The sequence below is a fragment of the Dermacentor silvarum genome, chromosome 5, assembly GCF_013339745.2.
Source record: "Dermacentor silvarum isolate Dsil-2018 chromosome 5, BIME_Dsil_1.4, whole genome shotgun sequence".
NCBI classification, from domain to species: domain Eukaryota; kingdom Metazoa; phylum Arthropoda; class Arachnida; order Ixodida; family Ixodidae; genus Dermacentor; species Dermacentor silvarum.
Genome location: NC_051158.1, coordinates 167,599,827 through 167,623,371, shown reverse-complemented (window position 1 = coordinate 167,623,371; position 23,545 = coordinate 167,599,827). Strand labels below are relative to the sequence as shown.

Sequence of the window (23,545 nt, the reverse complement as noted above, 5' to 3'; positions counted from 1 at the left end):
AAGACCATTGATTTGGGGATGATGCGCTGACGTGGTCTTATGGATGGTGCTAATTAGAGGCCTGGAGGTCTTCAGCAAAAACATGCGAAAGAAATGCCTTGCCACGGTCTCTCAGAAGAACACGAGGTGCACCATGGTGCAAGATAATAGCATGCAGGCCAAACTCGGCGACTTCGGAGGCAGCACAAGAAGGAAGAGCTGCCGTCTCAGCGTAGCCAGTGAGATGGACCATGGCGGTGACAATCCAATGGTGGCCCGCGGGGGTCCGTATAAGTCGATACTCATGAATTCGAAGGGAACAGATGGGCACAGCAATGATTTCAAAGGGCCGGTGGGAAGAAATGTGAAACGTTTTCGGTGTTGGCATGACACACACAAACACACGTAGTTGGCAACAATAGTGGACGGGCCAGTCCTAGTGTGGTCGTACGTTTTGTGAAATCCTATGTGGTCAGCCGTTGTGCCGACGTGAAACGCATGTAAACTCTTATTTGAAGTGAGCGAGGGACGACCGGGTCCCATCGGTTACTGGTAGGGTGTTAAAGTTGCCGAAATAATAATCCACCATGAAGATTAAAATGGGCAAGTTGTCGTCTTAAGCGGCTGTTGGGAGGACGGGATAAGCCACTGAGCAGGTCCATAATTTTGCGGCAGTATGTATCTGCACGTTAGAGGGAGGTGAGGTCGAAAGAATGTCTACCGAGGTCTTGGTCAGTAGGCAGGGTGGTGCCGAACAGATGGGAGGAGAGATTTGGGGATTTGGCAAGAATGGGCAGCGAGACAATCGTTGCCAGGGAGACAATGTTTCATGGAGTATCTAAGTAAGATACTGTGGGAATGCTGACATGAATAGTGGATAGGAGCCAACCGTAGACAAAGAAGACGGATGCGCTTCGCAGTGGTGCGAGGAACGCGCGAGCTGCGGCTGGGCACCCTTGGGCGCAGCTGGCCGAGACTGGAGCTGTGGCTGTGGACCGCGGGACCAAGGTATTTTCCTACATTGGCACCCTACGTGGGGCGCCGGCTGCGTTCCGGGAAGTACCATGGTCGGGGGGAAAGCTGGAGGTACCGTTCCACGGCTAGTAGCGACTCCAACCCGTCCATGGCGCGTGACCATTTCCGCGGTGCGAGCTGCACCTCTGGTGTTTGATGGCGTGCGATTCCGCCGGTTCCTCCTCCATCGCCGTCATTGAGCCTGGCGTGGGTCCTGGTGGTGACGTGGTCTTCTATGTGCTGCTGCAGCTCCCGGCGTCGCTGTTCGAGAAGGGAATCGCCAACTCAAGTGACATCATTCGCGCAATTGCCCCAACACCACCTCAAGAGCGGCTCCGTCCCTCGGTGCATGGTTCTCTTGTTCTCTGCTGCAGTGGCGGTGTGGTCTCTGGTGGCAAGGCTTTGAGCGGGCGGCGGGGCTCCCTCTGGCGACCTGCTGCGTGCACTTGTCAGAACGAGGTCAGAGAAGAGAACCAGACCAGGTGTGCGCCAAGGGACGGTTTATGGCCTTTCGGTTCCTGCAAGAACTCAACATGGTTTAGGGCCTTTGGTTCCTGCAAGACCTCAACTCCTAGGCTGCACCACCTGGTTCTGCTCAATCTTTGAGAGGAGTCCGCCATGGAAGCCAGTCAGATTTAGGGCCTACGGGTTCCTGGAAGACCTCGGTGACTCGTACATTGGCGGCTCCGCCGATCCTCGTTCAGTGCATCAGGCTCCAAGGTTCGCCCGCCAGTGGGAGTGTCATGCCGTCACTGCCAGCCACCATGTGCCTGTGTCGTCAACGCCTTCGCAGCGCAGCTGTGGGGAAAAGCGCTGGCCGTGGAGGAAAGAATGGTGCTAGCGAATGCTTGCACCCGTTGTGCTGACGACCAACTACACCACCCGCCGCCGACTCGTCGCTTCTCCTCGTTTTGTGCCTTGCGGTGCGCTCGCTGTGATGATGTGGTGGATTGAGTGAGTGATTTTGCAATGCGGAGCAGCTGTGTGTGTTTCTTTCGTGGTGCTTGTGGCCGTGCTCAACGAGTGCGTAGCGTCGTCGCCCATGGCGACTGCATCTCTCGTCGTCCGTGCCGCCGGGTTCAACCACCGTGGGCCAGTGCCGTCAACGCCTTCACAGAGGGAGGGGCAGTGTGGGAACGCTGACGTGAATAGTGGACAGGAGCCAACCGTGGTCAAAGAAGAGGACGGACGCGTGAGCAGTGGTGCGAGGAATGCGCGAGCTGCGGCAGGGCACCCTTGGGCGCGCCTTGGGGGCATCTCGAAGTGCTTGCACTTCAAGCATTCATTGATTTTCCTGAGGTCCACGCACACCCTCAGTTCGCCATTACAATAACTAGGAGACTCACCCAGTCTGTTGGTTCCTCTCTTCTTGAAATGATGCCTGCCTTTAGCATTCGGTCGAGTTCCCACCATAGTGGCTCTTGCAAGGAAAGAGGCACACGTCGGGTCATCTGAACGACGGGGACAGCACCTTCATATAGCACCATTCTGTGTGGGCGTTGAAGGCACCCCGTGCCCTTGAAAACTTGAGGGAACTCTTTCATCATTTGCTCGAGGTCACCCGCCGTAGTTGCTCAGTGGCTATGGTGTTGGGCTGCTAAGCACGAGGTCGCGGAATCGAATCCCGGCCACAGCGGCCGCATTTCGATGGGGGCGAAATGCGAAAACACCCGTGTACTTAGATTTAGGTGCACGTTAAAGAACCCCAGGTGGTCCGAATTTCCGGAGTCCCCCACTACGGCGTGCCTCATAATCAGATTGTGGTTTTGGCACGTAAAACCGCGTAAAGGTCGCTTGCCGTTACAGTGTTGGCAGTTCGTTTGAAAAGCCCCAGTGTCTCACTGGTGTGGAGCCCTAGAATAGCTTGGCAACCCTTTTTTTACAACAGAAAAGTCTACGTCAGCTGACCTGTCGCATATTGTGGCCTTCATTGTCACAATTCCAAGGTGTTTGATGATCCCTCCGTCGTACGACAGCAGTATAGCGCTGCTAGGCTTCAGCTGCATCCTCAGTTGAAGATGTTGATACGTGCGGTGCAGTAGAAGATTGGCTGTTTTGTTGGTGCGTAACCCTATTGACCGAGATGTCTAGGATGTCAAAATTTTCTTTGCTGCTTTTGATTTCCGCAATTTGCTTGTTGCTTTTGCAGCGAACCACAAAATGATTTCTGCTCCGGCATCGCCAGCAGGTGCATCCAAATGCTGGGCAGTTCCGAACTGCGTGTCTTTGCCCACACCTACAGCACTTGAACACTGCTAAAATACCACTGTTACTTGACCCCGCCCTGGCCACGTCAACGCGCCTTTCTTGCATTCTGGCATCGTCGTCCTGTGCTGCACGCGGTTCGAGGCTCGACATAATCTTCAGTGCGTCAACTCAGCGTTCTCGTTCGCAGAGTTCGTTTTGGATGGCAGAAACGTCAGCTACCTTGCATACTTGTTCTGCTTTCGTCAACATCAACGGGTTATCGTGCAGCAGCTTCTCCTGCACTTTGCCGTTGTTTGTTTTGAAAACTATTTGATTATGTATCACAGAGTCTGCCAACGTGCCAAAGTTGCATGAATGTGCTAGCTTCCTTAGTTCTCTGATAAACTGCTCTGATGGCTCACCTTGGGCTTGTACTCGTTGGCGAAAGACGTAGCATTCGTGCACTTCATTTAGCTGTGATGCGCAGTATCAAAGTCAAAATTATTTTAGTCAAAATTATAAACTTCCAAACCGTTGTCGCTGGCTATGCTCAGTAACAGAGTGGTCATTGTGGGCCCTGGAAGCGGTTTCCTTTGTGGCGTTGATGCACTTACAAACAGTTCAAGCTTCTGTTTAAAGAGGCGCAGTTCTTTCCGATGTCGGCCACTAGCTGCAGCTGCTCTGGTGGTATCAGGAATTCCATGGCAGTTCTTCTGTTGCAGGTGGCGGTGCACTTGGTTAGTAGCCACTTCTGACACAATGTTTCGTTGAGTATCTAAAATACGAACGGGGGCCAGCTCCGAGCAAGCAAAAGACACGTTAGTTTATTGAGCACTCGTATTTGACCCCTTGAGGGCTCATTTAACAAAAAAAATATGTTCCAATATTGCCAAATTTTTTTATGACACGAAATGCTTCAGTAATATGTTCAAAACATGTGTGTTCGGCAGATAATAATGTTTTATTGACCATTCCTTGCTCCATCATGTATTACCCTATAAGACATGGGGCATTTGAGGCATATTCTGAAATAAATTTCTGCAACTCCAGAAAGTAGGGGTTGGAATTGAATTGCCTCGCAGAAGATGCACTATTCCTCGATAGTTCGAATTTTCGATGGTCGCGTGGTCAACAAAATGCAACATTCTCATGATGAGTTAGAACCGGTTTCTGGGCATTATCTCGCCAAAAGCAGGAGTCTCAATCAGCCGGTTTCTCGACCGGTACATCCTTTCATTTGGTTTTTGTTCAATTCCCGGCAGCAAGAAGAGGCTAAGAGAAACACAAAGTTCTTCTCGCGTAAATGCAGACCATTTTTGGAAGCAAGAATGTTGGCTCAGGTTACTCGAATTCAATAGCTGAGAGGCATACCGGTTTCTCTCGACTACGATAACATCAATCAGTTCATCATCAAAGTAAGCCTCAAAAAGCTCAAGTGGTTGAGGGGGGAGTGCTCACTGTGATCGTCACTCCCGGAGAACCCTTGAATTCAAACCGTGGAGATCTGGCTGGGATGCTGTCGGGGTCTATCCGGTACCATTCGCGGGCACTGGCCATCGTATCATCACTGCTTTCTTCCGCTTCAGAGTCACTGTCCGTAAAAACGTCATCACTATCTTCTTCATTTGAAGAATCAAACATAACAAACAACCACATCCTCATCACTCGCACTTTTATCATCTGAGGGAGAAAGATTTCCCGCGCGAGTACGCCGTGCGGATGTGGCCATGTTTGTTTATAATGTGCGGGAAACAAAAGCGCCAATGACGGAACCCGTTCGGCCCTCTATGTTGTAAATAGAGAATCACCATTTGTCGAGCTGGGCTCGTCATAAACCTGTATGACGCGCAGGAAACACAAGACGCGCATTCCGCCAACTAGTGCGCAAACGCTTATTCAACAAAAGTGCCAATGACAGAACCCATGCTGCCATCTATGTTGTAAATAGAAATCCATCATTTGCCGAGCTGGGCTCGTCAAAAGCCTCTTGGAACATTGCGGAAAACCCATGATGACCACAGGTCGTCATAAGCACAAAAGTGGCGACTGCTCACGACGAGCTTAGGTCATCATAAGCCCTTAAGGGGTTAACAGTGCAAAGGGAAAGAGAGCAAAAGGGAATCGTACAGAGCATGCGTGGTGATAGGTAACGGCATTGCTTGTATCCCTAAAAGTCTAGATTAGCATATCAATACAGTCGGCATTCTCTTTTTGCCTGCCAGACCTATATATGACAGTGTAATTGTGAAATGGCGGCCATATAACTAGGGGCGAAACTTTTGAATGGGCCATACGATGGCGAGGCACTCTTGTTCAGTGATGGTGTAATTTTATTCAGCAGGAGAAAGAGTTCGGCTTGCGTAGGCCACGACTTGCTGTTCAGACGCATGGTTCCGCTGCAGCAGGACAACGCCGATTCCACGCCCACTTGCATCAGCGTGTAGGATAGTAGAGGTTGTGGGATCAAAGTAGCGAAGCACTAGTCTTGGCGTAAGACATCGTTTGAGGGTCTCAAAGGCAGCTTCAAATTGATCCATCCAGGTAAAGGGTATGGTCGTGGTCAGAAGTTTATGAAGAGGAGCTGCGATAGTCATGGACAAAGCGGCAGAAGTACGACACTAATCCGAGAAAGCTGCGAACGTCTTCTAGGTGTGGTTGGTTTTTAGGAAATGCAGTACAGCAGCCACCTTGTGTGATCGGGCTCAATGCCATGCTTGCTACCCACGTGAACTAATACTTTGATGCTGAGGCTCGCAAATCAATGCGTCTTAGTATTGAGCTGGAGACCAGCCTCGGCAAGAGACATGAGGACGTCGTCTAAACACTCTAGGTGATGGGAATAGCTGGATTGAAAAATGACAGTGTCGTCCAGATAACAAAGGCAGGTTTTCCATTTTAGGCCATGCAGTTTGGTATCAATCATTTGTTCAAATATGGCTGGTGCATTGCAGAGACCAAAAGACATTACATTGAATTCGAAAAGGCCATCAGGTGTTGCAAACGCTGTCTTCTCTTTGTCGGGTTCTAGCATCAGGATCTGCCAATAGCCAGAATGCAAGTCAAGGCTCGAAAATTATTCGGCACCTTCTAAGGTATCCAAAGCATCATCAATATGATGCATAGGATAGACATCCTTACGGGTATATTTGTTTAGTGCCCTGTAATCAATGCAAAAGCGAACCGAACCGTCCTTTTTTTTTAACTAGGACAACAGGCTGAAGGCCTTATAACATTTTGCGCTAGCATGTCGTTGACTTATTCTTCTGTAACTTTGCATTCAGAAGACGATAGACGGTAATTCCCAACGTTACTAGACTAGCTGCAGTTGTAAAACTCTCCGCCTGTGCGCTTACCGCCGCTCTTAGGGAGCCTACATGCGAGCGCTGTTTTAGGGTGGTGACAACACCAAAATTTTGACCGTTATTTACCACCAAATTTGGTGGGTAACCATTTTGGTCCCCAGTTTTTCTGCCTTTTTTGTCATGCTCTGATGTACTCATGTTGGCATGCAATCTATTAAATTTCTTTTAGTTTTCTGCCAGTGCACACAAGAAACCTGCATACATCTTTAATATACTAGTTGCCTTTTCCTTTTATTTGAGCGCATCAAACTTACTTTTCTATTGCATGTCGTGCAACACATATAAAGTAACAAGTTATAAGGCACGATGGCGTGCTTGTGGTAGTATTATCTCACACCAAGAATGTGAACTGCATTAAGCATTGTTGTTGCCTTCCAGTTGTACATAATATATAAAGGGTGTTTTTCGAAGTGTGGTGTAATAAAGACTGTACTTACTAGTCTGTTTAACTACAGTGTAGACCGCTTATAACGTAAGTCGCTGGAGTCGCGAATATCCGCAGTATAAGCGATACCGCACTATAACCAAAGCAACAATTTTCAAGGTCCGCACATATGCAAAACATGTGCACCGAGCCGCCACACGTATGCGACAGTAGAGGAATGCGGCTAGAACGTTTGCATTCAATTTACAGGCGAATCTCGTTAATTCGAACCAAATCACGCGGCAGCACCTCCGACCGGCATTGCTCCGGCATTGCCATAGAGTAAAAGCTTAGGAGAGACCCCTCAATGTCGCGCGCGAACAAAAGAAAAAAATGAAAGAAAAAAAATGTGGCGGAAGTTTCACCCTCTCTCAAATGGCAAGGTCGCCGATTCTGCGTTGCGCCGGAACATGCGTGTACATGCCGACGTTTCAGCCACGCGTAGAATATGGCAGTGAACCCTTCCTTCTCCTTTATGCTTCCTCTACTTTCTAGCCACTTGTTGACCTTGCATGCTGTGGCTACGGCGCAGAGGGAAGCAGCGGCGCTGTCCCAGGCTGGCCAACGAAACTGCCCACGCCGGCAAACGCCCGCTTCCCGATAACGGCAAAAAACGAAACTTCGGGGAGCTGATGCCGGGCTGGCTGGAACGGCGGTGCCTGCACGGCGGCGGGCACGCTTGGTGACAGTCGAAATTGAGGGAGAGCAAGGGGAGCCACCGAAGCGGCGGAGTTGCCGAGGCGAAATCCGCTTCCCTGTCACCCTCCTCCCTCACATTCCACGGTCTCCGCATGCACCTTTCGCCGTGCCGTGCTGGCGCCGCCCGCTCCCTGAAGTTTCGTTTACTGCCGCTATCGTAAAGCCAGTGCTGGCCGGCGTTGGCAGTTTCGTGGCCCTTGCTCGCTATGCGCGCCCGCCGTGATATTTCACAACTCGCGCTCAAGATTATGGTTTCAGCCTCACTGGCTGTTTGTTCGCACCACGTGCCCTTCTCCTCCACTTCATCTCTCTTTCTTCCTCGAGCAAGGCGAACGCTCCTTCCTGAGGGGAGTGTTCACCGTCTCCGCTGACTTCCGTACTCCCAGGCAGCCGCACTGTAACAGGTATTTCGTTTCTCGCATCTGCGCTATAAGCCGCTATAAGCGATACGTGTATACATGGAGTGCTATGGGAAAATTAACGGGAGTCTGAAAAGACCTCACTATATCCGGTCCTGCACTATAAGCGGTTACGTTATAAATGGTCTATACTGTAAAACATAGACGTACCGTGTACGGCGCTCAGATGCGCCATTTGTCTCTGGTTGCTGAGGCCAAAGTTTATTTTAAATTGTTAATTTCACGTCACCAAGGGCTGCGGGAAATGTGGTTTGTCAGGTGGTCTTTCGCCATTTTGTGCCCCAGATTTAACCCGTCAATTTAGCTGGTGGCGGCAAGTGCCCTTACAAAGGCTGTCACCACCCTAAAACAGCGCTTGCATGTAGGCTCCTTAATCGCGCTCCACTGCAGACGCCTCGCCGCAGCCTTGAGCTCGTGCGAATGGGCAGCTTGCGTGTGTTTCATGCTCGCTGGCAACCTCCCTATTTGTCCGAATTAGTGATACCATGCGAAAGCGGTATCCACGTACAGCAATAAGATATATCGGGCTCGTTGGTTGATACTGAAAGAAGGGTAAACTGCACGATAGGAAGAAACGCACACGACGAAGCGCGGAAGCTATGTGTTTAAGTGGTGTGTGTGTCTTCCTGCCGCCTAAACCTTTCACGCAGTTTACTTTTCCCATACAGCAGCTAGGCACGTTTTCTTGCTGCTTTTACTTGCTTAACACTTTGTTCTGAGGCAGTTATACGCCAGCTAGCAAGACCAAATTTGTTATTCACAAAAATAACAGCACAACTTTCTTGTAAGCCAATGAATGCTTTATTATAGAAAACAAAGTAAAAAGCAACTGTATGCCGCTGTATGTAGACAAGACTTAAGGGGAGTTGCTCCTCAGAAACATTTCTTTTTAAGTAATGATGCTGGGCGAATGAAAATTTTACCACCTATAGAGCTTGATCTGTTCATTCGAAATATACGTTTAGTTTTAGGATATCTCGATGCTTTCATGTCCCAAGTGCCATGTATAAGTGAGAAGCAGTGCATGTTTGTGCAGCTGCTGGACTTAGCAGTTAGCATGATAGAGCAGTGCAAAATTATTTTTCTTAACCCTAACACTCCACTGAATGCTAATAAGCAAGATAATGTCATTCCCTTTACAGGCAACATTTTAAGAGAATTTTGTATCTGGTGCTTCATATTCAGTGGCTGGTGCCCGAGTACATTAAAAATTTTCATCCTTAAAAAAATAAAGTGATTGCATTAAATCCTAGATAAGTGCATTCTACATATCCTAAAAATACGCCCATCAAATGTGGTCTTGATTGGACCACAATAAGTACATAAAATGTTGTGCACAAATGCCTTGTTTTGCTCAAAATATGAAGTTGAGAAAAATGCGATTGGAAGTTATAAAAGTTGTTTACTTCTGTTAATTATTATTATTACTTCCCGGGGAGATTGTGATGCGGCAAAGCTAACCTTGGAGAGAAAAAGCTTAGGCCTACCACCTTGTGCGAGCCCAATGGCGTGCGACACCGCGGTTTGACGCATCACGCGCTTGAAAATGTGTCATATCTGTGCCTTTTCTTCCCACCTCGAGTGCTTTAACCGAGTTTATTATACTTTTCCCGATCATTTCTGGCTCTGATTTCTTCATATGTGAAATAGGAGAGATCAATGTTGCTGAAACAACTAAAAACACAAAACCTATTTCTTTAATGAAAATCGCCGTTTTTTGACCCCCCTCCTTAAACTGTCAGAAGGGACATAATCTAGGCAAATGATTTGGGCCTACGTGGAAACCAACTCCACCTACAGCAGCTTGGAGCGTTTCCTCGCTGCCTTTACTTCAAAACTGGATCCCCACCACTGTTCCAGGAACCTTGCCTAAGAATACATTTTTATGCAAGGTTCCTGCAAGGTATGCATGTATGCATGCGCGTAACTAAATAAAAATTAGAGTAGCTTGCACAAGTGGCGCAAGGCTAAAGAAACAGTGGAGATGATCGACACCTAGCTGGTCCTGGCCTTACAGATTATGCTTTTCTGGAATTTATTGATTATTAATAGATTATCAATTACCTATTGATTGGCTATCACAACATATTGGCCACGTATTTGGGCTAGGCTAATCAGTACCAAGCCATCACCAGCATTTTCCGTAATTTCTTGAGTGTTGATCGATTATCAATTAGCTATTGAAAGGCTATCGCAAGGTATTGGCCACGTATTTGGGCTAGGCTAAGCACTATCAAGTCATCCCCAGCAATTTCTGGAATTTATTGTTTATTGATGGATTATCGATTAGCTATTGATTCGCTATCGCAAGGTGATGCGAGGCGCAGCTGTGCGCAGAGAGGTCATCGCTAGGCGAGTTTTGCGAACACTACGCGGGGGAAGCAAAAAGCCTAAACAGCTCCGCTTTTGAAAATTTAATGATGCGTGCACTCAGTTCCTGAAAGCGCAAGGTGCACCCAACACGACTCGACGTATTCTCTGACAGATCTAAGATGGCCCAGAACAGGTCACCAAACATCTCTCTTCGCTTTTTTTTTTTTATTCCCGGGTTGGTTCGACAGATACGAGGGACGGTTTGGGAACACTTTTGGCACCGCACCCTCGGCAAGTGTCCACTTGTCTCGTGGCACCTCAACCATCTGTCCATTGATAATAAGCACAAACACTTGAAGATGTCCTGCTCGTGAAAGTGTAATTCACACACCATGGATTTCGCAAAAAGTTCCCGGTCGGCACGAGGAATCGCTCTGTTCAATGCCGAGCGAAGTGTTGCTTTGCTGGGGGCACACAAGAAGTGGCGCGCCGAACTGTCGACATCGTTCGATAGCCGCTTGTTGCAGTCAGGAATGCAGCACGTCGGCATCGTCTGCTAATATCCTTAACAAACGTGGCGAAGGCTACAGTTTCGCTGATGACATGCTTCCTGAAATCCGCCGTGAACAACCAACCACAGAATACACCATCGCTGTACCGCGTGTTTCGTCCGGCCAGTTCGCGTTGCTGGCTTGTGGGGAAGTGAAGCTGGGTGCGACGGCAGCGCCATGAAGGCGCGGGTGGGTGGCAGTGCCGAGCAACGCCACCGAGTTTTACAACCGAAGCTAGTCTAGGCTAACATTGGTAATTCCGGCGATGAATAATGCGCAATTCGTTTGTTTTGGTGCTATGAGCGGCTGCCGTTGTTTCACCCAAGCCATCCGAACAAACATCAAAACAAGTTTGGTGTTTCCTTAAGACGGTTGACAAGGCATCAGTCTGGGTTGGACTGAGATCTGAACTCAAAGTGGCCCTGAGAGCACTGGGTGAACCTTCCGTGGGCATACACTGTGCGAAGAAAGAAACAGGTGAAGCAGTGACGACACATACTGGTGCTGCTTCGATTAGGATGGCAAAAGTGAACCCCTCTGGCAGCATAAGTTTGCTCTGGTGTCGTGTTGTAGGCTGTCACACTGGCGCAGCCACGTGAAAAACGCACTATACAAGAGGTGATGGCGATTCCCTTAAATATGCAGTGCTTATAAGGGGAAACCACTGCATCGCCGTCGATATTGTTTCTTGATTTAACAGTAAGAATGCGGACTTGGCCGGGTTAAAGGACTAAGTCTGCTGCTGTGACATGGTGGGGTAACGAGGAATTGGCAGCATCACAGAGCTCAGTGTCCGTAATATGTATAAGTGGTTGCCCGCACAAAATGATAACAGTTGCAGCTGACAAGAAATTGCAGCCTTATATGATTGGAGGAGCGCACGATGAAAGCACAGTAAGTTGTATATGATGGCAAATTTCATCGATGAAGACTCAAGCGGTACACTGTCCAGTTGAATAAATCAGACTGTCATTGGCACCACATAAGACTGGGCTAACATACAGAGTGGGCACTTTTCGTAAACTGAAGCATAGTTTGCTATGATTAACAGCCAGTGCAGCCGGTGCAATGATGCAGCCGGTGAAGGGTGCCTGACACTTATTGTCGCAACCTTTTATGGGGGCGTCGTCTTGGTTGACCCTTCTGCATAAGGCGTTTTGCTTCCCCGAGGCTGAAAAAATTGAAACTCCCAGCCTGCCGGCACCCTTCTTCAATCAATGGGACACCTCGTACACGTATGGAATGACAGCAATTTTGAAAGTATTGTTCTTGGTTTTACGGGGCTTCTTTCTTTGTTGCATTTCTGCTAACATATCCTTAGTTAGCTGTACCAGGAGGACGCCCTAAAAACCAAACCACAGAAGCCGCTGTACCTGGCCTTCAAAGGCCATTTCAATCTCGTGTACGTACATTCTTTGCAGTGCATTATGGAAGGTAGCTCTTGCGATTCCCCTCTTCACTAACCTTGAGTGTGCTGACGAAAAAGCAGGACGTTCTGGTGGGCTAGTTGGTTCATAGCTTTTAGACGTTTATAAACTGCGCAAGAAAACGAAGACACAAGAAGGACACACTGCGCTCGTGGTGTCGTGTGTGTTTTCCTTCTTGTGACGAAAAAGGCATGAGGCTTTTGGCTGAGCCGGGTGCATCCCTCCATCACACATATTCTTTCTTGAACAAAAGGAGAAAGTCCAACAAACGCTAGATGTTATCCTCCAGTAGCTCCTTTGTGAGCGACATACATTTCTGAGGAAGCTAGCCTGTCAATGTATAACAACGACCAAAATTTTGCTTGTTTCACTCTTCTCATTCGATTTCTCAGACTTTTCCTCTCGATCGCAAATGAAAAAGTACTCAAAATGCAAACATCACCGTCATGTTGCTTTTCTGCAGCCTCAAAACTGTGTTGCACATTTCTCGCATTCCAATTGAGAGCTTCTGTTTCCGGTACAGCTTGATAGCAGGCACCGCTTGTTGCACCCTCCTGTGATGCTTCCTGCTGTCATTACTGTCGGCATTGATCTGTCGCATATGGTCAGTTGTAGTGTTCGTATCGCCTCTTGTGTGCATTGTGGTTTGCTTCAGCTGCTTACTGCGACGCTGGGCTTAGCCGCTTCAACAACTGATTGTCTGCAGTGGTGTCATCGCCAGCTGCTACCGATGGCGCTGACACCTCCTTTTCTTCCGCCTCCAACTTGACAAAAGTATTTTAGTGACGAAATTATAGCAGGGCGACGATGGAAGAGAAGGCCTCCTAATATTATTAGGAAAGTGCAAAGTAGCCGTTCGCAAGTGATGTTACAAAGGAATTCGAAATCTCGAAGCTGGCAATATCAGACTATCTAAAAAATGAAGTGAATATTTTAGAAGTCCCCAAGAAATCTGCTGGATCTTAACAAAAGAATGTCAGCCAAGGTGCCCACCCAAAACTTGAGTAAGCGATTCTGATGTGGCTGAAAGCCATGATCGCCAAGCAAGTGCCTGTGTTCAGTGATGTTTTCAATCAAAAGGCAGAAAACCCTGGTGCTTCAAATGAACCTTAAGGGTTTGAAATTAAGTATTGATGCCGGGGTCTGGAATGTTAAAAAGAGAAACAATTTAAGCTTTAACTCTTTCCCTACCATGGGGAAAATGTGTTTATTGTGGGTTACGCCAGATTTTTTTTTCTTCTGAAGGAACTACTGCACTCAATATTTTATGTAACACATAAATAAAAAGCAGAATGAATGCTTTTTCCATGCATGAAAGTTATATTAACGAGATATGTCTCATAAAAAACCTTGTACTCGGCCGCGTAATGCTTGAAACAGCAAAGCTGGGCGATCTTAGCCCAGCATTTCCCAGCAGATCATAGCTCAGCAGTTCCAGCAAGACTCGTGGTGCCCGCTAGCCTTCTTCTCCCAGAAACTAAAGCCTGCGGAAACTCGTTACAGCACGTTCGACCGTGAACTTCTTGCCGTCTACCTCGGAATTCGGCATTTTAGCCACCAACTGGAAGGTAGCGTATTCCACGTGCTGACCGACCATAAACCACTGACATTCGCTTTCCATGGAAACCACAGTGCTGATACATCCCGTCAAATTCGGCATCTAAGTTTCATTTCGGAGTTCACCGCAGACCTAAGGTACATCGAAGGCCCTGTCAACGCTGCTGCCAACGCCCTTTCCCGCGTAAGTGTCGTAAAATCTGATGCTGTAGAGTTTGAGGCAATTGCAGGGAGGCACAGCATAGTGACAGTGAACTTCGTGACTTGCGTGCAAGCTCTAGTTCTTTTTCGCTGTCTGATGTGCCGCTGCCCTTTTCCTCTGGTACAATTGTGTGTGATGTGTATTCTGGCCGCACACGCCCTTTTGTGCCGTCCGGATATTGTCATCAAATCTTCACTAAGCTGCACGAAGCAAAGCCACCCTGGCATCCGCACCACTTAACGCCTCAACACGTCTCATTTTGTGTGGACCGGCGTCAACAAAGACGTCCGCCGCTGGGCTCGTGAGTGCTTGCAGTGCCAACGTGCGAAGACGACACGACACACCAAATCTCCCCTTCAAACCTTCCCCTCGCCAGACTGTCGCTTTGACCATGTGCACATTGACATCGTCGGTCCACTCCCATCATCACGTGGAAAGCGCTACATACTCACTTGTGGGGATCGCTATACACGTTGGCCCGAGGCGTTCCCGCTTCACGACGTCACGCATCCACTGTAGCCTCATATTTTGTTGCCAGATGGATCTTTCGCTTCGGCTGCCCCAATATTGTTACCACGGACCGTGGCCATCAGTTTGAGTCAGAAATATTCAGAACACCGACACGTATCCTCAGCGTACGGGATGTCCACACAACGGCATACCACCCCTCTGCAAATGGAATGGTTGAACGACTGCACCAACAGTTGAAAGCTGCACTTATTGCTCGCAACACCCGAACTTCATGGGTTGACGAGCTTCCCCTCGTGATGCTCGGAATTCGCTCGGCAATTAAAGAAGACCTCAGGTGCACTGCAGCTGAAATGGTGTATGGCACCTCCCTTCGCCTGCTCGGTGAATTCTTCGCCCCAGCTCCTGCCACCGACCTGTCGCCGCCTGACTACATCGAGTGGCTTCGGCACCTGTGTCAACATCTGCGACCAATGCCCGCAAGACAACCGTCCAACTATGATGTCTTCGTAAGCAGAGACCTTGCTTTATCAAGTTACGTCTTTGTGCGACGTGAAGACATCCGGCCATCTCTTACGGCACCGTACGAAGGCCCTTTCAAGGTGCTTGGGCATACCGACAAGACCTTTACTGTGAGAGTAAATGGCCGCACTGACATTGTAGCGATCGACTGCGTAAAACCTGCGTACATGCCGAACTAATCTGTTTCGGTTCCGCTTCCCAAGAGTTAAAACGGTTGAATCGGCGCAAAACGCACCTAATGAAACATCCTTGTCTTCCATGGGGGGGAGCCTTGTAGGGGCGCGCCCGAAGCGCGCTCCTGATTGCAGCGCCAGCACAGCGTTGCGCAAGACGTGTAAAATAAACACAGATTGCACCTCTGCGTTCGTTGCGTGCTGACGTGCGTTCCGCCGCTTGTATACACGCGGCGTTCTATAGGCGTATATCGCGACCACTATAGTATATATATATGTATATATATTTGTAATTTTTTAGGAAATCTTAAAGATGTGGAGGTCCTTGTCTTCTTAGGCTGGGCGCTTTGTCCGGAGATGGTGGGCTAGCTTGGTTCTATCAAAGGGAGCTTCGTGCAAGCACTTTGCCACAAGAAATGCATTGTGGCTTGCCACAGATTTTCACAGACCCGAACTTCAGGAAACCATTTGTAACCTTGTAACTAGCCTGTGTCATGCCAGATGCTAGTGTAACAAGATTGTCTACAAGGCTTTGTCAACACTACCGAGAAAAAAGCTTCCCGATATGTGCCAAGCGCCGTATAGTAGCAATGATTATTGTGGCTTCCTTTTATTAACATGGTGGCAAACAGTGCATTCTGGCCACCATGTTCATGTGGTATTCCTTCATGTGACGGTGCAAGAAAATTGCAATTGCTCATCGCTGAAGTATGCTTTGTAATGTAACCAGAAACTAACATTGTGCGTCTAGCTGTTGAGGTTATGTTAGGTTATACCGTTATGTGCTAGTGTGTTAATTTGCATTGTGCTTTGCAGTGGGAGAGGGTTGTTTCTATCATTGCTTATCAGTTTCAGTGATGATTTTGCCACAGTTTTGTGATGGCAGAGCACAAGGAGCAGAGTGTGTGTCACACTGTTTCACTTTGAGCAAAACTGCAACTGAAGATGTCATACTTTCTTAAGCCTATAAAGACAACACTGAGTAAAGCTCAGGTCGGCAAGTAGTTTTCTCGGATATAGAATGCTGAGATGTCACTCAAAAAGAAGCTACAATATTCTTGCGCATATGACACGCAAAAATATTTTTTTATTATTAGGTGTAATTCCGGGGTGCAAATAACATGAAAATTTGTTTGAGGTGTGCTTTCACGGCACCGCATCGCATGCTGCCATTAAGCCACATCTCAGGGCAAGGTTCTCTGCCACTCAGACTTTTGTTATCTCCTTGAGAACCCCACCCTTCTTCCACCGCTGTGTGTTGAAGCTCTCTTCTCCCCACCTTCATGGTCGCTCATTCTCCTTATCTTTAAGGGTCACCAGTTTGTGTTTAGCAGTTAGTGAATAATGCACACAGCATCTGCAAAGTAGAACTTGGGTCACGATGAGCTGCACTCAATGACCCAGCAGCATCGCCGAAAAGGGGGATTAGAGCCACTGGCCAAAGATACGACATGGACGAGTCATTTATCTCTGAATGGATACTGTTTTTGTAAAGGTTTGAGTGTGTATGCAGTTATTTCTGTGGGTTATATGTGCCTATTTTCGTTCTTTCGGTGCTGTTGTGAAAGGGGATGCAGGCACTAAAGTTTCCTTCTCCACTCCTTAGTTTTGTTTTTAGCACAGAGTGCTCCAAGCTGGCGTGACCAGCTTACTTGGATGGGAAACTTCTCTTCTGCTGCCGCCGTAGTCGATTCTCCTCTTCCATCAGAGATGGGACGCCATAGACGTTTTCACTTGGAGATATGACTGTATGTACAAATATATACATTGACGGCTATTTACAGGGAGTCTGACGTAACACTTGACATAGCCAATGGTGCATAACACCGCTCGCACGTCCAGACCCTTACTTTACACTGGAACCGGCACCTTAACTCGGCAGAGCCGACAGTGCAGAGCACCTTCCCTGCATCCGGAACCCTCGTGAGTGGTCGGGAGCCCAGTTTTACCCCTTCGGTTGCTCCTCCCAAATTCCCTCACGGCAAATCATGACACCACAGTGACCTGATTGGGTCAACTGGGCTGTCACTCACTTGTCACCACTTTTCTCACTCTCTCCCTGTGTTTTTCGGCACATTCAGAGAGAGAGGGAGAGAAAGAAAACAACAAACAAGAAATAAACAAACAAGGCACAAACACTCCCACTCTGCGGCATGTTAAAACATCTCGGCGCTTCCCCCAGAACACTGTTGGTGAAAGAAGCGCTCCGTTCTCTTTCCTTAATTGGGAGTTACCCATGGCATGCCGTAAAGGGAACCGCGCCGAAGCGCGCCCATCGATGCACAATGCCGTCCCGCGCGCGGTCCGTCTCCGGCGAGCTCATAAAGCTGTTATCTCAAAGACGGACTGCGCCTCTGATACCAGCCCGTCGCTCCCGAGCCCGCGCCTCGGGTTACGCGACCCTACCGCAAGTGGCTTCCTTGCCACCGAGGAATGCCCATTGACACCCTAATGACGTCTTGCAGGTGGGACGACCGCCTTAGGCAGCGCGCGAGAGGGCACCCGTTCGCGCTTCCGTTTGAGCCTCGGGGCCAAACAGCTCCCAATGCCACCCCTCCCCTGCATCTTCAGACCACGCGTGCACCATTTTGCGATGCACTGGGCTGGGGACACGGGTTCTCTGCGGTCGAAGAGCGCCTCCTGACCCACTAACAAAGCCCCCTAGCTGGTTTTGCATTCTGCGAAGCTCGAAACGGCGACCTTCCACGTTTCTGGGGCGAAATTACGTTTGAGGGCCTCCCGCGTTTGTCCACATCCTTTACACAGGCTATATGTGTTGGCAGGTAATACGTAGAAAAATGTGGTATGTCCTTGCTGCCTTTTTGCTATCTCAAGTTATGAAAACATTGCCAAAGGTTGGCGTGTGATCAAATAAGAAAAACCCACTGATGAAATCTCATATGAGATAAATTTGTCATGCCAGTGAATCATAACTTTTGCAAGTGCCAAATATGGCCACCAAACTTCGAGTGCTCTCTGAGGATCGGAGAGCAAGCTGGGTCAAAGCTTTTGACACGGTTCTATAAGGGTGGTTGACATCTGGGAATATCTTCACTCTCTACATTCTCTCGCTTTGTAATATTTTACCTTCCTCAAAAGTTTTTTTTTTTTTTTTTTGCTGAAAATATGCTGGGCTTCACGAACAGGGTCATAAGGCAATTCAAATACAGAAATATTAAGTAAATAAAAGAAGCCCACTAGGCGTCCTTTGTTCTATTATGCCTGCAATCACCCTCAAGACCTCCTTAATAAAGGAAAGCTCATTTACTTTAGTATTTGCGTTATTTTTTTCACGTATGATAATAACTTCAACTTTTTTTTTTTGCAGTATCGAGGCTTTCTTTTATCTATTAGGAGTTCTTTGTTTCATCATACTTGAAATCACCTTCAAGATCTCGCAAAAGAAAAGAAAGTGTGTCATTAAATTTAGCATCTGTCTTGTTTTTTGGGGGGCATTTCATAATAACCTTTACTTTATTATTTGTGCAGCATCAAGGACTTCTATTTCTCCATCGACTGCCAAATGTGACAACTCAAAGCAAGGATGCCTCCATCGATGTCACCTATGTGACTATGAGACTGATAAACAGTATCGTCTGGAAGCACATAACAGCGTCCATAATGACGAGAAGCCATTTAAGTGTCCCTCATGCCCTCGGAGCTTCTCACTAAGAGACGCCCTAAACCGTCACCTGTGCATCCACACGGTTGAGCGGCTGTTTCAATGCCTTCCATGCCCTCAGAGCTTCTCGCGCAAGTGCGACATGAAACTACACCTGCGCACCCATAGAGGCGAGAAGCCATATCAGTGCTCTTCATGCCTTCTGAGATTCTCACAAAAAGCCAAGCTTCAGGAACACCTGCGCACCCACACAGGCGAGAAGCCATTTCAATGTCCTTCATGCCCTTGGAGCTTTGCGCTGAAGAGTGCCATGAAGAGACACCTGCGCACCCATACAGGCGAGAAGCCACATCAGTGCCCTTCATGCCTTCAGAGATTCTCACAAAAGTATGTGCTTACGCAACACCTGCGCACCCACACAGGCGAGAAGCCATTTCAATGCCCTTCATGCCCTCAGAGCTTTTCATGTAAGGCCTTCCTGAAGCTACACCTGCGCACCCATACTGGTGAGAAGCCATATCAGTGCCCTTCATGCACTCAGAGATTCTCGCAGAGGTGTGCCATGAAAAAACACTTGCGCATTCATACAGGTGACCGACCATACCATTGCAACGTCTGCACAGAGTCCTTCGTGCGGGCTGATTACTTGAGCAGACACAAGAGAACGCAGCATCATGATACTGTGGAATAAATCAACAGCCACGTTGAACTAGACTTTAAATTAAGAATCTACAGACGTGTAGCATGCTGCATGGTGTTCTGCTGCCTCAGGTAGCACAAGTGTCTCCCTATGCTCTTAAAAAGACCCTGGAACACTTTTTTGGGGTCACCAGATTTGCTCTAGATCTATTGTCAGCATGTCATAAAATAAAAAGAAAAATTGTAAAAATTGACTCGCACAAAACCAGAAAGATTTCAAGATACAGTTAAACCTCAATATAGCAAAGCCGGTTTTACTTTGTTATGTTTATTTTACTTTGTTATATCAGCATTTCGTTATATTATGACTGTTCATTATTCAAAAAGTATTCAATACTTAGTTAAACCTCGGTATAGCAAAGCCGGTTTTACTTTGTTATGTTTATTTTACTTTGTTATATCAGCATTTCGTTATGTTATGACTGTTCATTATTTAAAAAGTATTCAATACTAGGTTCAATTCGGTTCTGTTGTTGCACTGTTTGATTTGACCTCAAAAATACTGTTCACACCCCCCTACGAAATATATATGTTCAATGTAATGCATTGTAATCCTTATTATTACACTACAGATGTCTGAATGATCTGCTTTCTCAGTTCTTCACATTTTTTAGTAATGTTTTGTGGTTCATATGAACTTGTTCTGTTGGCCTCATTCATGTATTTGTTGCCTCTATGTACTGGTATGTATGGTTCATCCTGCAGACTCATTTGATCTTATTCTATTTGCACCATTTTTTATTTTTACATATAGGTACTTCGGAGTTGCTTGATTGTTTAGTAAGGTTGCTTGCCACTGTCCGTTTCATCAGATCACCAAATAAATGCCTGTGTGTAATGTATATTTGTTGTCTGTTCTTGCTATTTTAGTACTCACGTGACAGCATGCAGTGTAGTGATAGTAACATTTTATTGTTGTATCAGGGGCTGCAAGAGAAGTTGAGTGATGGCAGTTGGAAGTTCATTATTAGCACAGAAGGCACTTGTTACAACAGATATATATGAGTAATTTGTCTTCAGTCAAATTCCAAGTCTCCCATTCCGAATTCATTCCTACATTTTATATCAACTAATGTATCGGCGTTCCTGTAAAGACTGGTGTGATAGATCTCTGTCAAAATATTTGTATAAAATTAACATTTTGTTTCAAGCCCACTCTGACACCTGCAATGTACCGTATTTTCGCGATTCTAAGCACCCCCCCCCCCCTCTATTTTCGCGAAAAAATTGAGAAAAAAGTTTGCATGCACATCTAAGCACCCCCCTATTTGTTAAGAGCTCGTAGCCAAGGCCGCCAAGCGCGCTTGCTCACTCTCTTCCGAGTACGAGCCGTCGGAGTTCCGAGGTGGCACGGCCACCGCGGCGCAATCTCACCACACAGACGGAGTGCAGTGGCGCGCATGACTCGTGACGCCCGCGAACCGCGCGGACTTTATCCAACGGCCGTGCCCGAGCTCACACGGCGTCCACAGCGCGATCTCGCCGCACAGTCGGACTGCAGAGGCGCACGGACTCGTGATGCTCGCGCGCCCGTCGGAGTCCCGAGGTGGCACGGCGTCCTCATAGCGATCTCACCGCACAGTCGGACTGCAGAGGCGCGCGGACTCGTGACGCCCGCGAGCCGCGCGGACTTTATTCAGCGGCCGTGTCCGAGGTGGCACGGCGTCCACAGCGCGATCTCCCGCACAGCCGGAGTGCAGAGGCGCGCGTGACTCGTGACACCTGCGAGCCTCGCGTGACTCGTGTGACGCCCGCGAGCCGCGCGCGCTTTATCCAGCGGGGACCACAAAGGCGGGGTCCACAACCGCGTCCACAGCGCGATCTCGCCGCACAGTCTGACTGCAGAGGCGCGCGGACTCGTGACGCCCGCGAGCCTCGCGTGACTCGTGACGCCCGCAAGCCGCGCGGACTTTATTCAGCGGCCGTGCCCGAGCCACCATACCGAGGTGGCACGGCGTCCACAGCGCGATCCCGCCGCGCAGTCGGACTGCAGAGGCGCGCGGACTCGTGACGCCCGCGAGCCTCGTGACGCCCGCAAGCCGCGCGGACTTTATTCAGCGGCCGTGCCCGAGGTGGCACGGCGTCCACAGCGCGATCTCGCCGCGCAGTCGGACTGCAGAGGCGCGCGGACTCGTGATGCTCGCGCGCCCGTCGGAGTCCCGAGGTGGCACGGCGTCCTCATAGCGATCTCACCGCACAGTCGGACTGCAGAGGCGCGCGGACTCGTGACGCCCGCGAGCCGCGCGGACTTTATTCAGCGGCCGTGTCCGAGGTGGCACGGCGTCCACAGCGCGATCTCCCGCACAGCCGGAGTGCAGAGGCGCGCGTGACTCGTGACACCTGCGAGCCTCGCGTGACTCGTGTGACGCCCGCGAGCCTCGCGTGACGCCCGCGAGCCGCGCGCGCTTTATCCAGCGGGGACCACAAAGGCGGGGTCCACAACGGCGTCCACAGCGCGATCTCGCCGCACAGTATGACTGCAGAGGCGCGCGGACTCGTGACGCCCGCGAGCCTCGCGTGACTCGTGACGCCCGCAAGCCGCGCGGACTTTATTCAGCGGCCGTGCCCGAGCCTCCATACCGAGGTGGCACGGCGTCCACAGCGCGATCCCGCCGCGCAGTCGGACTGCAGAGGCGCGCGGACTCGTGACGCCCGCGAGCCTCGTGACGCCCGCAAGCCGCGCGGACTTTATTCAGCGGCCGTGCCCGAGGTGGCACGACGTCCACAGCGCGATCTCGCCGCGCAGTCGGACTGCAGAGGCGCGCGGACTCGTGACGTCCGCGAGCCTCGTGTGACTCGTGATGCCCGCGAGCCTCGCGGACTTTATCCAGCGGCCGTGCCCGAGCTGGCACGGCGTCCACAGCGCGATCTCGCCGCACAGTCGGACTGCAGAGGCACGCGGACTCGTGACGTCCGCGAGCCTCGTGTGACTCGTGATGCCCGCGAGCGTCGCGTGACGCCCGCGAGCCTCGTGTGACTCGTGACGCCCGCAAGCCGCGCGGACTTTATTCAGCGGCCGTGCCCGAGGTGGCACGGCGTCCACAGCGCGATCTCGCCGCGCAGTCTGACTGCAGAGGCGCGCGGACTCGTGACGCCCGCGAGCCTCGTGTGACTCGTGATGCCCGCGAGCCTCGCGGACTTTATCCAGCGGCCGTGCCCGAGCTGGCACGGCGTCCACAGCGCGATCTCGCCGCACAGTCGGACTGCAGAGGCACGCGGACTCGTGACGTCCGCGAGCCTCGTGATGCCCGTGAGCCTCGCGTGACGCCCGCAAGCCGCGCGGACTTTATGTAGCAGCCGTGCCCAAGGTGGTACGGCGTCCACAGCGCGATCTCGCCGCACAGTCGGCTGCAGAGGCGCGCGGACTCGACGCCCGCGAGCCTCGCGTGACTCGTGATGCCCGTGAGCCTCGCGTGGCTCGTGTGACGCCCGCGAGCCGCGCGGACTTTATCGAGCGGCCGTGCCCGAGCTGGCACGGCGTCCACAGCGCGATCTCGCCGCACAGTCGGACTGCAGAGGCACGCGGACTCGTGACGTCCGCGAGCGTCGTGATGCCCGCGAGCCTCGCGTGACGCCCGCAAGCCGCGCGGACTTTATATAGCGGCCGTGCCCGAGGTGGTACGGCGCGCACAGTCGGCTGCAGAGGCGCGCGGACTCTTGACGCCCGCGAGCCTCGCGTGACTCGTGACGTCCGCGAGCCTCGTGTGACTCGTGATGCCCGTGAGCCTCGCGTGACGCCCGCAAGCCGCGCGGACTTTATGTAGCGGCCGTGCCCAAGGTGGTACGGCGTCCACAGCGCGATCTCGTCGCACAGTCGGCTGCAGAGGCGTGCGGACTCTTGACGCCCGCGAGCCTCGCGCGACTCGTGATGCCCGTGAGCCTCGCGTGACGCCCGCAAGCCGCGCGGACTTTATGTAGCGGCCGTGC

General features: G+C 50.1%; 3 protein-coding genes across 5 annotated transcripts in view; 1 reads left to right on the top strand and 2 right to left on the bottom strand.

The window, feature by feature from the left end:
- LOC119453871 (zinc finger protein 675-like) overlaps positions 1-23,545 on the bottom strand; it is a 2,199,134-nt gene that overhangs the window by 1,715,811 nt on the left and 459,778 nt on the right. The window lies entirely within an intron of this gene.
- Positions 1-23,545, top strand: part of LOC119453874 (gastrula zinc finger protein XlCGF52.1-like) — a 231,498-nt gene that overhangs the window by 8,461 nt on the left and 199,492 nt on the right. The window contains exon 4 of one of the 3 annotated variants that reach the window (XR_007466767.1): positions 18,787-19,690. Coding sequence is in view for 2 of the 3 variants with exons in the window: in XM_037715926.2 (XP_037571854.1) it covers positions 18,787-19,610 (824 nt within the window). In the remaining variant the exon portion in view is untranslated. Of the gene's footprint in view, positions 1-18,786; positions 19,691-23,545 lie in introns of those variants that run through there. The other 2 variants (XM_049666996.1, XM_037715926.2) reach the window with 2 other exon arrangements.
- LOC119454549 (gastrula zinc finger protein XlCGF57.1-like) overlaps positions 1-23,545 on the bottom strand; it is a 1,708,166-nt gene that overhangs the window by 1,588,724 nt on the left and 95,897 nt on the right. The window lies entirely within an intron of this gene.